We start from the raw sequence: 13,697 nt of genomic DNA, 5'->3' as shown, positions 1-13,697 counted from the left end.
CATACCTACAGCTGGAATACATCAACCAAAATATAGCCAAAAGGCAATGGGGAAATAGCAACCAAATAGGTATTCAAGCCAACCTGGATCTGGATCAATACAAACCACAAGGACCAGGTAGAAAACGGGGACGCAAATCCACCAGACAGCAAATACAAGAGCTAGGCAGACGTCTCATCAATGAAGGAAAAATCAGGGCCTTGGTCCTATCTGCTCCAAAGAAAGCTCAATGAAAATCACAACCTGGAACATCAGGGGGCTTAATGGCACCAGCAAAAGAAGAATCCTGAAAAATCATATATTCTCGCAGCACCCAGACATTGTCCTTCTGCAAGAAACCAAATGCTCTCCCAAGGGCACAGAAACGCTCAAAAAGCTCGTTTCCAACAGTCATCAATGTATAAGCATAGATGCCCATGGGAAATTAGGAGGGTTATTAACATTCTGGAACAAAAACAAATTCTTCTTGCAAAATGCTCTCTCCACCAAGAATTCATTATCGGTCATCCTCAACATGCCTGATTCAAGCTAATCGATATGTATCACCAATGTGTATGGGCCTCAAAGAATACAGGAAAAGCTGAAGATGCTGAAGGACCTAGACGAAGTCAGACAACACCATGGGGCAACTCACTGGATTGCAGGCGGAGACTACAATATGATCACCACTCTAGCGGAGAAAAAGGGAGGCTTACGAAAATTGGATAAGGAATCGGAGGCATTTAACACCTTTATTGCTGAATCCAGACTTACTGACATCCCTACAGTCAATGGTTTGCATACCTGGAATAAAAAGCAAGGAGGAAACAGGCAGATAGCATCAAGGCTCGATCGGTTCCTCTTATCGGAATCCATTCTGCTGCAAAACATCGACATGGAGGCCAACCTTCTGCCTATAGGAGGCTCGGATCACTGCCCTGTGCAGATCCACTTCACCAATCTAGAAAAGCCTCTCAACAGACCTTTCAAATTCGAGGCCTTTTGGACAGAACACCCTACTTTCATGGAAAACATAAAAAGCTGGTGGACTCAAACCACCATAAGAAGCGACAACATCATGTATATCTTCCAGCAAAAGCTCAAAACCATCAAATCCAACCTCAAACGATGGAACAAAGACACCTTTGGAGACATCTTTCAAGCCAAAAAAGAACTTGAGGAAAAAATGGCGCTACTACAGCAAACAATGATCACAGAAGGGCATGATGAGGAAAGGAAAGCTCAAGAAACAAATCTACAAAGACAATGGGAAAAACGACTTAAGCAGGAAGAGATGCTGTGGAGACAGAAATCGAGGGTGCAATGGCTAAAGCAAGGAGAACACAACACCAGTTTCTTCCATAAGTCCACTATCCAACATAGAGCCTGCAATCGAATACTCTCTCTCAAAAAAGCTGATGACGATAAGGTGTTCTCCAGGGAGCACATTGGGGATGAACTCAAATCTTATTTCACCTCTCTTCTCAGCGAACCAAGCCTAAACAGAACCCAAGCCATCAATGCTCACTGATGCCATTCCCAGCCTTGTTACTCAGGAGCAAAACTCCCTCCTTCTAAAGGATTTTACCGAACAGGAGATTGAAGAGACCATCTTCACCATGGCCACAAACAAGGCTCCCGGACCGAACGGATTTACAATTGAATTTTTTAAAGCCTGCTGGTCCATCATTAAAGAAGACCTCCTCATCCTGGTAAGGAACTTTCACAGAACCAAAAAAGTGCTACCAGCCATCAATGCCACTTTCCTCACCTTAATTCCCAAATCTGGCCAGGCTGACTCCCCGGACAAGTTTCGCCCCATCGCCCTTTGCAATGTCCTCTATAAAATCCTTTCCAAATTGTTGGCTAACAGACTCAGACCCGTCCTCCCTTCAATTATTTCTCAGGATCAAACCGGCTACGTCGAAGGCAGGCAGATCACAGACAGCATCATCCTCACCCAGGAAGTGCTGCACTCTCTCAAAACGAACAAGACTCCAGGCATGCTTATCCAGCTTGACCTGTTAAAGGCCTTTGACAGAATCAGCTGGCAATACATGAGAGCAATCCTCCAGGCTTTCAGATTCAGTCAGCAATGGATAAATTGGACAATGGAACTGGTCTCAGGCGCTTTCTTCTCCATCCTGCTGAACGGAGGACCGCTTCAACCCTTCACACCATCCAGAGGTATACGACAAGGAGATCCCTTGTCTCCTTTTCTCTTCATCATAATGGCAGAAGAGCTGGGTAGATCTTTAACCAAGGCAAGAAGGCAGAATCAACTCAAAGGCATCAAACCGGCACACCAAGGACCCACAGTAACGCATAAGCAATTTGTAGACGATACAATGCTCATGGGCGCCCCCACAGTGCAGGAAGATCGAACCATCAGCCAAGTGTTAAAGACTTTCTCGGAGGCCTCAGGTATGGAAATTAATCTTACCAAATCAAAAAAAAAAAATCTTTAACACATCCATTCCCGTGCAAAGAAATCTCAGCAGAATTCTGCAGATCCAAAAGACCTCCCTTCCAACTAAATATCTGGGCATACCACTTTCGGAATATGCCTACAAATCTGCCAACTGGGAAGCCCTCCTCAAAAAAATGAAAGCTCGGCTAAGCAACTGGACATACCGAGCCTTAAACATGGCCAACAGACTGATCTTAGTCAAATCAGTCCTGCAAACCATGCCAGCATATATGTTCTCAGCACTAGCAGCACCTAAGGCGGTGTACAAATCCATCCGAAGCATTCAGCGATCCTTCCTCTGGAATGGAGCCTCGAAGCAATCCAAATGGGCCCTCATCAAATGGACAGACATCTGCAAACCAAAAAGGGAGGGAGGTTTGGGCCTAAGAGATCCAGAAATATTAAGCAAGGCCGTAGCAGCAAAAATCTGGCGGAGATGGGTAGAAAATCCTAGCTCCCTGTGGGGAACCTGGTGGAAAGCGAAATACACAACTCAAGTCAGGGACAGAGACCTCATTCGGCTGACCGGCACCAGGCAAGGATCCCCCATCTGGAACAAAGCCTGGGAGAACAGATATATCGTGCAGCAGCATAGCTTCTGGGAAGTGCACCAAGGAAAAACTGCCCTCTTTTGGGAAGATGCTTGGCAGCAGCTTCCAACCTTGGAACACCCAGACTAGAATACTCTTAAAAGAGCTAAGGAGGCCGGCAAGGTTACGGTAGTAGACTACTGGCAACCTGCAAGCGAGGCCACCACCTGGAAAAAGTGGCTATCCAGAGAACAATGGCAAGCTCAAGCAGGCCTGATGAACGTAGACCAGCTTTTACAAGACCTGGACAAAAGAAGAATCCTTATTTCCAACAAAGAGGAAATCCTGAGATGGGGAAGAAACCCCAAAGGAACGTTCAACCTCAAAGAAGCATATCAGATCTTGGCGGCCTCTCTGGATCCGCAACCAGACCACAGTTGGCAAACCCTTTGGAGCAGAGGAACATGGCCGAAAATCACACTTTTCTTCTGGCTAGTCATGCACAACAAAGCACTCACATGGGACAATCTTCAAAAACGAGGCTTCATAGGCCCTTCACGATGCATACTCTGTGAGGATGGCCTAGAAACTCTCAATCACATACTCAATGCCTGTCCAATGGCCTGCTCTCTGTGGGATGACATGGCTATGATCTTCAGACAATCTGACAGAAACAGAGACTCCATTCAACTCTCACTCAGCCAGTGGAGAACATCCATGTCCTCCAATCCCTTGGTCAACAGTGCCTGGAACTTAATACCGGGAGCAATAGCCTGGATCCTTTGGAAAGAACGAAATGCACGAGTCTTCAAAAACTCTGCACTGGCAGTAAGCATGCTGATAGGAAAAGTGAGATAGCTCATCAAAGAAACGGTCAATGCCATGGGCACTTTGCAGAAAGAGGGCAACACTTCACCGAATGATGCCAGAATCATTCAAATCCTAAATCTTCAAACCCAGATCAACCCTGCTGGTAAATACTGCGTCTCCAACGGAACAACGCAGGACAATTGGACTCTTCCCCCTTCAAACACGTTCAAATTCAATTTCGACAGGGCTTCAAGAAAGAACCCGGGAATAGCTGGATATGGGGGCGTAGTAAGGGATCACACAGGCACAATTCATCTCGTCTATCATGGCAACATCAGAGTGAACACCAACAACGCTGCAGAACTAATTTCTCTCATTCAGGGTCTCATTCTGGCAGGCCGCTACAGATTTCTACCACTGATAGTGGAAGGAGACTCGGAGATCATAATCAGGATGATAAAGAAACTCCAGATGGGAGCGCAGGTACATAAAGTTACCCCCAGCTGGAGACTGTCGACAACACTGCAGGATCTCCAAAATCATCTCTGCAACTTGCAAGGGATTACATTCCAAGCAGTTCGCAGAAAGGCAAACAAGATAGCTGATGTCTTAGCAAATGCAGGGATAGATTCCCAGATGGCAAAATTCCATAGCCTCTGGCACGATCTAGCAGAAGGAGTGCTCAAAGAAAACTGCAAAAAGATCCAGCAGACAGATCTGCACACTTAGGCCTCGGCAGCAAGGCACACTATGGCTTCAAACACCGGAAGGAATTTTAAACCACGGCAGAAGCACCACTAAAAAGAGAAGATCTGCAGATGCGCCACTGAAAAGAGAAGATCTGCGCCAACAGGCTTGCGCAATCAAGATTGGAGACACGTCACTACACACCCAAAAGACGCATCAATAAAATGAATGCTCATCCACTTCAAGCATGACAATCTCAGGAACTTCAGGCAGCAATCTGCCCACCTCGCAGCATTCTGCCCACCTCGCAGCAAGATGCCCACCACTCTTGCAGGATCACCTCACGGGCTCCATGAAAACTCTACTTAGACAGAGCACTGTATATGCTGCAGGCATTTACCTGGAAAGGCTACCCAGTCAACGCAGGCATGTCGCTCTGACCCCTGTGGACCATTGTATTTTTATTCTCAATCATTAATATATCTGCTTAATTTTACAAAAAAAAAGTCCAATATGAACCACTTTTCGGGATTTCCTTTGTATTTGGGATTTTTAACAAAAAACCAAAATACAAAGGAACCCGCGCCTATGCGACTTGTGATAACGATTTAAAGGCGGACCCAATAGAATATAGGGTAGATTTAAGGATATTTGAAGTCCGATAAACGACAAAATGACGAATTTTCTTGTGTAGTTATATGTGTAAATATAGAACGCTATTTTTGGGGATTTCAAAGGCCCGATGGTCCCTTCCGTTGTAGAACAGGTGGCCACCATCCTTGAAGGCGTTTAGCAATGATTGCTAACGCTCAGAAGGGGATTCGAGCAGACAGAGGTAGAGAGCCAGAGAGCCCAGAAGAGGAAATGAACGGACAATGCCGGTTGGCTTAAAAGCCACAGAATGACAGAGACAGAAAGGAAAGGTGTTGAGACAGGAGCATAGAAAGTGAAGCCAAAGCAGGAAGCGAAGGCAATTGAGAGTAGAAAGAGCTCAATTGAGAGCAGGAGCACAGAAAGAAAAAGGCAGAAGCAAAAAGAGGCTAAGAGAGCAAAAGCAAATGCGTAGAGCAGTTGAGGGAGTCACTTGGAGGTGAAGTGAAAAAGCCAGAGCGTTGTAAATTGCAGAGAGCCAAAGAAGCTAGAGCCGAAGAGCCAGAGCCAGAGCCAGAGCCAAGAGCCAGAGAGAGAGCCGAGAGCTTCAAGAGACGCGGATAAAATGGTATCAAAACCCATTGTTTTTGTGAAAAACCAACGGAGTTGAGCCAAGGAGCTTGTAAAAGGACTTTACCATAATCCCAGAGAGCCTAGTCGAGTTGACTAGAGCTCAATGAGACATAGCCTAGAGTTTTGGGTGAACTCCAAATTAATATTGCTGTCCATTTGTCTGTTTTAATGCTGCATTGTTTACTGTTCTATGTATGTGTTATATTAGCATAAACAACATATTTTAAACTACACAAAGAATTTAAAATAACTACCAGCATACACCTTATCGTCAAGCACACATTTAATTCCGCATTGGTTAATCAATAAGACTTGGGGAATATTTAAGCTTTGGAAGTGGGAGAGGTTCTTGCTAGTTAGACAAGAAGCCTAAGTGCCCCATTTTCAGATCATCAAGCTTGATCACCGAGACTGCACAATACACAACTCAGGCTAGACTGAGGGAAATTTCTACACAGTCCTCCTTGAGGGAACAATTTGCACAGTGCCCACTAAGGGACAAAATTGCATAGTTCAAGAAGGAAGTGGCTATTGCGGGATGGGACCCTGGAAGGACAAACTATGCAGTTTCAGGAGGCAAGGGGGACTAGGCAATTGAGAGGCTTGAGGGACAAAACTCCGCAGTTTTTGGAGGCAGTGACCTCTGACTGAGGGAAGGACACTGAAGGAAGCATCTGCATAGTTTTGGAGGCCAAGGGAGGCTGGGCTTTCTGTGCATTGCATAGTTCCAGTGGACAAAGGAACAACTTGAAGGTTGAATATGCGAAGTGCGCAGTTTGGGAAGGCTAGATGAGGCTAGATTGCTAAGTTGGCTAAATGTGGGATCAGTGGAACTGATGTGAGCTGTGATAGAAATTGACTGTGACCACACACTTGGACACTTAGTAATACAACATAGATTAGCCAAAACATATGAAAACATAATTCCCTTAATGCAACAACCTTTGCGGCAACTTACGACAAGTGCGTTTATGACGATAGACTTTGTGAGGATAATGAAGACACTTGTGTAATAGTGCGTGACACTTTGGAAATGATTGCGAAACCTGTCTATATGATGAGAACAACTCATTTTCACAAATATTTCCCCTTGAAGCAAACCAAAACTCCCCTTTGCATGACAAGCGATAATTTCCATGCCCGAAGACGACAATTGCTATATAAAGATAAAAGTTTGAACGACACTTGAGATTCAAGAAGGGAGCTTGAACTCATCAATTGACCAATAAGTGACTAAGGAATTACCAATCGCAGGAGCCATTGTAGGCTCCAAAATTAGAGTGTAGGCCAAAAGTTTGGAGGGTGTTGTGGTCACTACAACACTTGGCGACACATTGGTAGAATCCAGCTTCTCTGTTTTGGTTAACTCTTTCGCGCAGAGCCTTGGTTCTTCCAGGAGTATTGATTCATGGTCCCCTCTATTCCTTATCGGTTGAACACAACATAAGATTCAACATAATCACAATGTTTCGAGTTGGGAAGGGTAGTGTAGCTCGTCATCTTAAGATTTTCAGAGTATAATTTTTTCATCTCTGGTGTTTCTCTGATGCCAGTAGGCCTGGATGGTACCCCGACGGAGTCATGTAGGAACACAAACATTGCTTCGCTGCCAGCGAGCCTGGACAATACCCTGACGAAGTTGCTTGCTTCACCTCTTTGCACAGGAATCCTTTCTCTTCTTTCACCTTTATTTATTTATTTAAAGAGAACGGTGCATCGACGCTTATTTATTTTTGGGCAGAAGAGGGATCCTGACTTATTAAGAGCAAAAGAGGTTGTTCCTTCAGAGAAGCATACAGATACCTCTGATTTAGATTTTTCCCCTTCTCTGCTTCTACTAGTTGGATAAGATTGAGAACACCAAAACAGAAAAACTGAGAATAGGCATGAGGTTTTCGGACTAGACGTGGGTTCATGGTTAGACAAAAACTCTCCTTATGGACAAATCATATTTTCCATTAGAACTTCATCGGCTAAAAGATGTGACCAACACAAGGAAGATAGATAGATGGCTAGCCAAATGCTGAAGTGTCACAAGACTCTTTATAGTTTGGCCACACACACACTAAGAAGCCAAAACAGGACAAGGAAAGACACTTATTCGCATGATGAAAACAAAAGGTAAAACTGAACAAGAAGGAAAACAAGACGAAAATAAGAAAACACACAACAAGGAAACATAACCAGAAGATGAGAGAACAAAATGGCTAAAGAAAACATGATGTAGAACCTGGATGAGAAAACAAGTGTAGAATGAGTGTAAGAGAGGGAAAATTATGATGCAACTAATTCTACTCCTAACCTAACAGCTAGAAGGTGTTGTGCTCCACAACAACCCCCCATTTCATAACATTTTATTTCCAAAATTATCATATGAAATGGGTCCCTTTAAGGTTTAATTGGTATCAATATTTTATTATTCAAAAGGTCCGACAACTAAATAAAAAACATTATATAAAACCTTTTGAAAAACCCATCACATAAAACATTCCTTTATCATTGTGATAAAACAATCGCAAGATCGCATATCCCAATGACATAAGGAACATAAACAAGTGGCACATTGGTCTCCGCCGATGCGATACCGCTATCGGCTATCACAATACTTTATGCACATTTTATAGCGCCCCATGCCATTAGCCCCGATGCGATGTGCAATCGGCGATCGACGATCGGCAATACCCTATGCACAATAATAAGGCGCCCAAGGTCATACCCCCGATGCGATGCGATATCGCAATCGGCAATCGGCGGTACACTATCGATATGTTATATATAATCCCAATACCCCGACACAATGCAATATCGCTATCGGCGATCAGAGGTTTGGAATGATGTCAATGCAAAAGTTTTAGTTTGCCCCGATTGCCGAATGCGATAAAGCACAGTTTTCAAAAAAGACGTTAAATGGAGGGATATTTTGATCAAATCATATTTAAAGCTTAATCTGCTAAGCAATGATGTACCTGCGCCCAACCGCCAAAACGCCCACAGCACGCTTAAATGGGTCATTCGGCCGAATAACGATATAATGGGCATTTAAGATTTGGCAGGTTTTAAACGGCCAATTAATATGGTCATAAGTCCCAAAATCCTCCCATGGATTGTGTCTGCGCCCATGTTTAAGAGCTAATTCCTTGTTACGCATCAGTCACCATAGCTCATTACTTTGAAGATTTCATTGCAATTCTCCGTGTTACGTTTATTTTCGCCTCTGTGCAGAATTCATCCAAAGGAGAAAGCTCAAGCAAAATGGGAAAGAAATCGAAGAAAACCGCAGGCGCTTCCTCTACGCCAGCTGCAGGACAAGTTCTTACGGACAAGAAGAAGGGATTAATCTCGGATACAACATGTTCAGGTCTCAACAGAACTACTTGGCAGGGTACCTATAACCTGATTGAGAGCGAAGAACCTACAGTGACAGTAGTAGAAGCTACTGCTGATTCTACAAGGAAATCTGAGTGCAATCTCAAGGATTTGGCTGACTCCTTGCTTCACCGCATAGCAGCCAGGGAGAAAATTTTCCCATACACAGATGTAGTGCGTTGGGCAATTGAAGAAATCCCGATTATGGATAGAACCTTCAGCACTAGAAATGGGAGAATTTTCAGGTCATTCAAACCTGAGGACTTGAGGAAAATGTACCATTTTCCTAAGCCAGAGAAGATATATAATAAGGCCTTCCTGGAGAAATTCGTGAACGAAAATGAAGTTGAATTCGAAACCATCTGGGATTGGAGATCAAATCCAGCGAAGCACAAGCATGAATCTTCCGCTAAGTACTCAGTCGATTCCCTGGCTTCTCCTTATTGCTATGCCGGAATAATGATGTGTAGATTGTGGGGATTACATGACTCCTCTGATTTCACCATAGAAATGGTTCCCTTAATGAAAGCAGCAGTGAACAGTCAAATAATGGATTGGGCCACTATTCTTTCAGATAAATTAGCCACAGCTGTTCTGGATTTTAGAAATAAGACTGTCATCACTGAAAGGAAAATTCCCCCATTCTATTACAGTGCATATATTTTAGATACTTTGTGTTTCAATTCTGAATTTCCCGTGCTCGGCTGGAGGTGGACGCCACAAGACCCCACGACGATCCACATATACCATCAGAAATTATGGAAGTCTTCTTACAAGCAACATCTGTACCAAGTCTGCAATGGCTTTATGGTGCCTATTTATTATTCTATTTTTGATAAACCTATTCCCAAGATTTCCTATGAAGCTTCATTTGATTTAACAGCGGTAGGGAGTTGGTTTGGGGAGGAAACATTCACTTATGTTAGAGTTTTCGGCAGCCAAGCCGCACCACATGTTCTCCCTTTGTACATACCAGATAAACTATTGGCCAGAGAAATTGCCTACCAGATTATAGCTGAGAGTGTTACACAGACTCTCAAAAAGAATAAGAAGCAAGGCTGGCCCTCTTTTCCCTTGAGAATTGGTGTTTATACTCTGCATGATCTCAAACATGCTGAAAAGGAAGCCACGAAGATGAAATCATTAACTCTGGCGACTCTTCCTAATAGGCACTATGATCCAAGGAAAGTTGCCTATAATGCATTAGAACAGGCCAAATTAACAAAATTTGAGCATAAAGAAGACATGTTTGACGACCTGTTCATTGCAGCCGAAACCATAGGTCAGGCTAAAGAATTCGCTAGAATGAAATATAATGATGAGGGGTTAACTGAGTTTCATAAACTTAGAGAACAAAGGTTGCAAACTCTGCCTCTAGATTTACTATCAACAACCCCAGCGACATCATCAAGCGAGCCTGTTCGGCAACAGTCAAAGGAACCTCCAATTACAACAAAAGAACAACAGAGGTTACAGGAGGAAAATCAGAAGAAAGAACAGGAGGAGAAGCAGAGAAGAGAAAAAGAGGAAACCCTGAAGAAGGAGCAAGAGAGTCAGCGGAAGAAAGAATAGGAAAAAGTCCGAAAAGAGCCCCAAACTGAAAAGGAGAAGCAGACCACCATCGACGTCAAAATTGACACTCATATTGACCCTAAATTGATTAAGGAATGGGAGCAATTCGATTCCATTATCAGTGGTTTGGAATGCTCAAAGGACACAGACACTTCCAAGGTAGCTGATACACCAGAAATCACTTCACCACAGGTTCTTAGCGGAACCAGCGGCCCACCCAGTTCTAAAGAGATAGAGGTAATACCAAAGGACCCTTCTGACCAAATCATTTTGCAGGTAGAAGATATTCCTCCCCTGGATGTCTTCTACAGCCCAAGGCATAAGGCAGTAGTTAAATGACAAAGGAAAAGAAGAAGGACTGATCAACCTTCCCTTTTCCCAGAGCAAACTGTTACAGGCAATGTGGTTTGGAAAGAAGAACATGACCCCTCCGATGACCTTACGAAACTATCACAGTATGCAGGAGCCTACTCAGCAGCGACTATTGATAAGGCATCGGAGGTAAGTCTGCTATTGAAAACCAAGGATCAAGAGATTTTCTCATTACAGGCGCAGGTAGCTGAAGCGAATCAGAAAGCAGGGCAAGCAGAGCAGCAATTGTTGGCACAACAGCAAATGAACAGTCAACTGACTCAACAATTGCAGACAGAAAAACAAAGGATTGACCAAAGCGCAATCCAAAGGCAGAAGGAACTATCAGAGGCATTGGCACAATTAAAGGCGGCGAATGAGCAAATGATGAAAGCAAAAGATGAGCGAATTGCTCAATTATCATCACAGCTCGAAAAATCAAAGGGCACTCCACGAGTGGACGAATTTAGAGCAGAAGCATTACAAATAAACAATGCATTAATATCTCAAATTAAGCTTCTGTGTCAACAATTAGCCGAGGCAGAGCCACTGTGTGAATTAACAGAATCTATTGGTCAGCAAGTAGACAAAGCCAGAACAGAATTGGATCAAGCCGAAGAAACGTTAACTGCATTCATCGAATGGCAAGATTCTGATCAAGGAAAAGAGGCGAATTTGCCCAGGATCCTAGAAACGCATAAAGAGATACTCTTCACAGAATGGCAGTCCCAGTTGATGAAAGCAGAGAGGGCGGCTTCAAGATGTAAATCAACCTCCAGCAATCTAGTTGAACTGGTTAATAACACCCTCTACTTATCAAACATGATCTCCCAATGCACACCAGGAAAATTAACAACAACAAACACATTGGAGCAATCATGTTATCCTGATTTACAGGATAGGGGGAGATTAATCAGTGGGATTAACAGTTTAACCTGGGACACGTATTGGTTCTTCCTGGTAAAGCCGCATACACAGAGAGCCGCCCTAAAGTGCTTAACAGATGCGATCGGGTATATGATTCCCGATATTCAAGATGCCACCTATGCTGCCCAGCTCAGTTCGCGCCTCAACAAACCTCCTGAAGTAGAGCCAATGCTTGCGATAAGCCAGCTCAGATATAAAGGCAAGCAGCCGACCTGATGAATCATGCCACCGACTGCCAGATCGCTGAAGAAAATCATATCAAGATTGATTGATACCAATTAAGTAGGATTTCTGTTTCATAGATAGATAGATTAGCTAAGTATTTATAGACCCTTTCATTGTTTTGGAAAGGGTCGTAAAGTTTTTTACCAGACTTAAAGACTGAAGTTTGCACTATTGTGCTTCAGTCAATATTCTTTTATGAAACTGGACCAATCGTTCTTAATTTGATAAGGAGGCTTTTTATGCAATTGTGCACTATTGTCTTTGTATGGAAATGTTTCTGCGTTAAAGGAGGAACTACAAGTAGCGATTGATATTGGGAGTGTCAAAGCAGCTCATATGGTATTTCTATCTATGTCTGAATTCATTCCTATTATGTGAATTGTTATTTAATTATCTTTTCTATTATTGATTGCATGCATATGTTTTAACAGCAGTTCCATATTCCTTCCACTATTGGATGTTTTATAGTATGCTTTCCTTTCAATCATGCATGTGTCAATGATATAATGATAAGTGTAGTAATATCGCTTTAATCACTTTGTTTAACTATTTAGGCACACCAATCTTAAATGAATTAACATCTGCGTCTGATAGATAGAGTCATCTATATGCCTATCTTTAGACACGGACCATCAAACGCTACACTTCAAAGCTAAATAGATTCCCGGGATAAATCATAGTTCTTTTATATTTTTGTTAATAGATTTAGTTATTCGCCCATCGCTAGCTCAGTTTTATAAATCATCCATCCCGTTTATCTACTTTTTGGGAAACTAGTCCCATTACCCCCAGTCGGAGCCACTATTCCAAACGGAAAAGGAGCTGTACTAAGGTCCGGACCGGGTGGTTATCCCCAATGTTGTTGCAGCGATTTTCGAGGCCTCAACAGAAGGTCAGGGTCATGTATAATTAAATTTCCAGTGAAGCCATCGTACTCATTCCCGACCTACATCCCCAAAGATATGAACAAGTAAAACATATATAAAGTGATGTGCAACAGAAAACTTGAAAAACTTACACAAAAAAGAAAGTTATTTCATGTGGGAAGAAAGGTGTGTCACAACCACTACTTTCATCCAATCCACATGCTTACCTTTTTGATGAATACCATTTTTCAACAAACCTTGAAAACTTCTTGCGGATATGTCTTAATCTACACCAAGCTCCTTAGCGGGCAGGGGGAAAGATTGAAACTTGTTGTTTGCTATAGAGTTTTTGAGGTAAGATTGTTCCAGCCATTCAATGATTGGATCGTAAAATTCATGATGGCCCTCTTGAAATCCTCAAGAGTTTAAAAGGGATGCTAGCACCACAAATGCACGAGACTAGTTGGGACATGGTGAAGAGAGGAGAACTTGATTCATGCGACAACTAGTTCATTCATTATCACTCAAGAGGATTTTTGGTGTGATTAGAGGACAATTTTGCAACATCAAATTTGCAAGAAGACCTAGGAACTAACCATTAAGGGATAAATTTGATAAGGATGATTCCTTCAGGAAAAGATAGTCCTTGAGATGATCAACTTCGCAATTCAATGACACTATGAGAGATGC

At 43.0% G+C, this 13,697-nt stretch overlaps 1 protein-coding gene across 1 annotated transcript; it reads left to right on the top strand.

Annotated features, from left to right (window-relative positions):
* The first annotated feature begins 586 nt into the window (after window positions 1-586).
* Window positions 587-1,510, top strand: LOC149211005 (uncharacterized). The gene has a single exon (XM_089399163.1). It carries the CDS (start codon window positions 587-589, stop codon window positions 1,508-1,510), a length of 924 nt encoding a protein of 307 aa, XP_089255289.1.
* Window positions 1,511-13,697: the final 12,187 nt, after the last annotated feature.

Source organism: Pinus tabuliformis, chromosome 1_2, assembly GCF_031772625.1.
Source record: "Pinus tabuliformis cultivar Carrire ecotype Pingquan chromosome 1_2, CPIR1, whole genome shotgun sequence".
NCBI lineage: Eukaryota > Viridiplantae > Streptophyta > Pinopsida > Pinales > Pinaceae > Pinus > Pinus tabuliformis.
Note: the sequence above shows the minus strand (reverse complement) of the source record. Positions and strands in the feature narration are given on the sequence as shown.

Bases quoted from the DNA above. Each gene is read 5' to 3' on its own strand.
- LOC149211005 (XM_089399163.1), top strand. From the start codon at position 587: ATGCTGAAGGACCTAGACGAAGTCAGACAACACCATGGGGCAACTCAC.